The following is a 4,067-nucleotide window of genomic DNA, read 5'->3' on the forward strand; positions in this document are numbered from 1 at the left end:
ATATTGTAGTTATGTGTATATGTATTTTATTAATTATAAATAATTTTATTATATATATATATATATATATATATATATGAATTTATATGTATATATTAATTTAAATACATGTAGATGAATATTTGGACATTTAATAATATTTTTGAATGATGAGTCAGCAGTTTTTTTACTGAGTCAACAGTTTTTTTTGCTGAGTCAGCAGTTTTTTGCTGAGTCAACAGTTGCGTTTGTTTGATTTAGAAAAAATTTAAAAGTTTGGGTATTTATGTGGGAGTTTTGAAAAGTTCAAGTATTTATATGATAATTTTATAGTTCGGGTATTTATTTAAAATTTTTGTAAAAATTCGGATATTTTTATGTGATTATTCCTTATGCAAATCCTCGGCTCTCGAGCTTCGTTGATGGATCATATTGGCCCAATATGAAACGACAAAGCCCATTTAAGGCCCAAATAACTATTACCATCACACGTGCCATTTTTCTTCTGATTGAATCTCGCACGTGCGAAACAATTAACCAATTTCAACGGTACAATACAAAACGGCCATAATTTGTCGCCATTTCAGCATTTCTATTCCCTCTCCACCTAACTCCGATTATAATCCTCGAGGAATTCACTTTTGGGTTCAGTTGAATCGAGCTCGGATTTCGCGTTCATGGTGACTTTGAATCTCTCTGTGGTGATCAAGAACCCTAGAAACGACGCCGAGTTCCTGCTCGTGTTGCAGGAGCGGCCGCGGGAATTCGGGGAGGAAGAGTACGATTCCTACGTTGATTCCGATCTCTGGGACTTACCATTTACGAGGTTGAAGCCTTTAGAAGGAGAAAATCGCCGTAGGTACACTGTTTCTGTCGCGGAATCATGCTCGGATGAGGTCGATTTGGGGAATTTTGATCTGGAATCCGCTTTGAATCGGGTGAGTACCGGGTTGACCCGCTTTGTTTTCGGCGTTTTCTCCCCTTATTCCAGCGAATTAATGCTTATAGATTGATTCAGGTGTTGGCGAAATTGGGATTTGATTTCAGTGATGTGGGAGAGTGGAGATTCTTCAAGCGTGTGAAGGAGCCTGAGTTTGGACCTGACTCGTGCCTCCATACTTGTTTTCTCACGGGGAAGCTGTTAAATTCGGACAGAACTCTGCAAGGTGTGTCCTTTTTTTTACTGGAACGAACACAATCTCAGTGTCTCTGTTGATGGATTACTGAGTTTACCAAGTTTCCATATTTCTTACACTGTTTTCAATTTTTGTACGATGTGAAAATTTATGTTCTTGGTGATATGGTATGGTTGAACGAAAGCTTTGGCAGCAATAAGGTGAAAAGATCGATCAGTCGTATGAATTTTGTTGTATATATTCTGATAAAAACAAATATGCCCTCATAGTGTTTTGCATGATCACAAATTCCGTTCCTTTGTTTGTCTATGGTCATGCAGAGCACTGTAAATGGATGTCTATGGAAGCATGCCTGGAATATCTTGTAGATGTAAAACCTGGCAGTGATCGTGTTGGACCGTTAGTGTTTCTTGGTCTTGAGGATGATTCGGTTCTGTCTATGAAGCTGAAAAAATCACCCTCTTTGCCACTCCAGGTCTGTTGTTGCTGAACTGCCTAACCTTGTCGGCTTCATTCAATGACAGACTGTAATCCCATTTTATAATGTTGTCTTTTTAGTTTTGCGTGTTACGTGCCCTCTTTGTTTCAGGAGTATCCGCCCGGTGTTATGCTCGTGCCGATGCATAGCAGGACACAAAAACCATTTAAAACAACAAATCTGATAGTGATCGCACCGGAAAACGATCGTGGAGACATTCAAGGGACTGATTTTGTTGCTTCTGGAGATGCATTGATAGTGGATCCTGGATGCCACTATCAGCTACACGAAGAGGTATGTTGCTATTTATTGTATTTGATACGTAATGAATCTTCTTTTTGTTTAAATGGTTTCTCATGCGTTAGAAAATATTCGGTGTTGGTTTTGTGCTTCGTACTATACCCGAAATCATATGAGACATGGTATCAAATAGTGCTTTTGGATGCATTTTTAAAGATTGGGGGTTTACGTCTTAGTAACCGAAACTGATTATTACTTTCTTTGTATGGTCAGCTCAAGAGCATTGTTGCTGCTTTACCTAGAAAGCTAATTGTCTTTGTTACTCATCACCATCCTGATCACATTGATGGTAAGGGATTTGCCTCTCTGATATACTTTCTCCTCACGGAACTCTTCACAGTTCCATGATTACTTTCAATGTCTGAGCTGTGTGTATTTCTTGCAGTACACTTCTTGTCTCTTGAGATTTTCTGTCTCATCCACTTTTATAGGTCTCTCTGCTGTACAAGAATCCAACCCGGACGCTATTCTACTGGCGCATGTAAAAACCAGGGATCGTATTGGACCAGGTTGGTCGGCTTTCTTCCAGACAAATGATTCCGTTTATTCCTAGGATTGTTGAAGCCAATGATGTCTTATAGATGCATACTGTGCTATTACAGATTGTTGGTCTCGTGGCTATACCCCAGTTTCTGGAGGAGAAGATATCTATGTCAACGGTCAGATATTGAGGGTCATTTTTGCCCCGGTATCCTTTCTCATTTGTATATATGCTTTGGACAAGTCTTGTATTCGCTCCTTTTTGTTGAAAGTATACTTCAGTGAACTCGTCACGGAAATAGTTCTCTGTTTAATTCAGGGACATACAGATGGCCATATGGCGCTACTTCATCTCTCCACTCATTCTCTGATTGTTGGAGATCACTGTGTTGGGTAAGAAACCCCGAAAAGATTCTGTAGTTAGGCCGGTTCTTGATACCAAAACTATCCTATTTGTTTCATCATCTTGGTTGCCATATCTTATACAATTATGCATTGTTCTATCCTTCAGTTTCACAATTTATGCATTGATCTTTTTGGTGATTGTTGTTGTCTTTCAGTCAAGGAAGTGCTGCCTTGGACATCACTTCTGGTGGGAACATGACAGTAAGTGAAGATTGGAAGCTTGTAGTAACAATAGCATGCTTAAGCACTTTATGCTTTATATGATTCACTGGAGATTAGAGTTTTCTTTTTAAATGCAAGTTTGGTTTGAAGTCTTCAGAAATCTGTTTCCCTTTCAGGAGTACTTTCAATCAACATATAAATTCTTGGAGCTCTCTCCACATGTGTTAATTCCAATGCATGGAAGGATCAACCTGTGGCCGAAGCACATGCTTTGCGAATATCTCAAGTAATGTGACCAGTAGTATATATATTCTTACTTATCATGTCTTCCAATACCATAGACTATGAGTCACTAAGAGTCAGGGGAGATATCATGTCATATCAGTGTATATATCATTAATGGGTAGAGGTTTTTTTTTCTTCCAGAAATCGGCGGAGCAGAGAAGAATCCATCCTTAAGGCCATTGAAGGTGGAGCTCGGACATTGTTCGACATAGTTGCCCGTGTCTACGCTGGAGTGGACCGCAAGCTCTGGCTTCCTGCTGCTTCTAACGTAAGGCTTCATATCGATCATCTCGCCCGAGAAAACAGACTTCCAGAGGTAAACATTTTTCAAAGCGACACCCTTTATGAGTTTCTTCGAAATCCGTCCTCATTCGATTCAAAAAAAAAACCCTGGATTCCGACCTTTCCCCCTGAAAACAATGTAGGGTTTCTCTCTAGAACCCTCCAGTTCCAGTTGAAGAGAGAGATAGCAACGTATACACACGTATATAGAAAACCGAACAAGATCAGAACATGTCTGAAACTAAGAACAACAGGGTCTTTTTCTTTACATGGATTCCATATGCAGGATTTCTCGATGCAGGGGTTCAAAGGGACTTGCGGATTGCGTTTTGTGGTTAGATGGGGATTGGAATGTGTCGGAAGTCAGATGGGTAAGGCTGGTTTTGCTAAGTTACTGGTCGCTGGAGCTATTGCCTTAGGCTCTGTGTTGTATTTGGACAAAAGGAAGAAGAACTCTCTTTAGTCATTTATCCATCCACGAACTCAGCCATGTAAAAATAGAAAATAAGTCAAATTCCGTAGTTAAGTGATAAATGGTAAATTCATGGAAAATTACAATC

General features: G+C 39.4%; 1 protein-coding gene across 2 annotated transcripts; it reads left to right on the top strand.

The window, feature by feature from the left end:
- The first annotated feature begins 569 nt into the window (after window positions 1–569).
- On the top strand, window positions 570–4,067 carry LOC104821921. 2 transcript variants are annotated; one of them, XM_010552950.1, is made up of 12 exons: window positions 570–917; window positions 998–1,145; window positions 1,436–1,590; window positions 1,705–1,887; window positions 2,107–2,182; window positions 2,325–2,402; window positions 2,496–2,581; window positions 2,693–2,766; window positions 2,934–2,979; window positions 3,117–3,226; window positions 3,367–3,541; window positions 3,794–4,067. In XM_010552950.1, exons 1-12 carry the CDS (start codon window positions 657–659, stop codon window positions 3,968–3,970), a joined length of 1,569 nt encoding a protein of 522 aa, XP_010551252.1. In that variant the 5' UTR covers window positions 570–656; the 3' UTR covers window positions 3,971–4,067. The 2 variants fall into 2 exon arrangements, with proteins under 2 accessions (XP_010551252.1, XP_010551253.1); XM_010552951.1 differs by having other exon boundaries at window positions 3,809–4,067.

Source organism: Tarenaya hassleriana, unplaced genomic scaffold (assembly GCF_000463585.1).
Source record: "Tarenaya hassleriana unplaced genomic scaffold, ASM46358v1 Cleome35, whole genome shotgun sequence".
Lineage (NCBI taxonomy): Eukaryota > Viridiplantae > Streptophyta > Magnoliopsida > Brassicales > Cleomaceae > Tarenaya > Tarenaya hassleriana.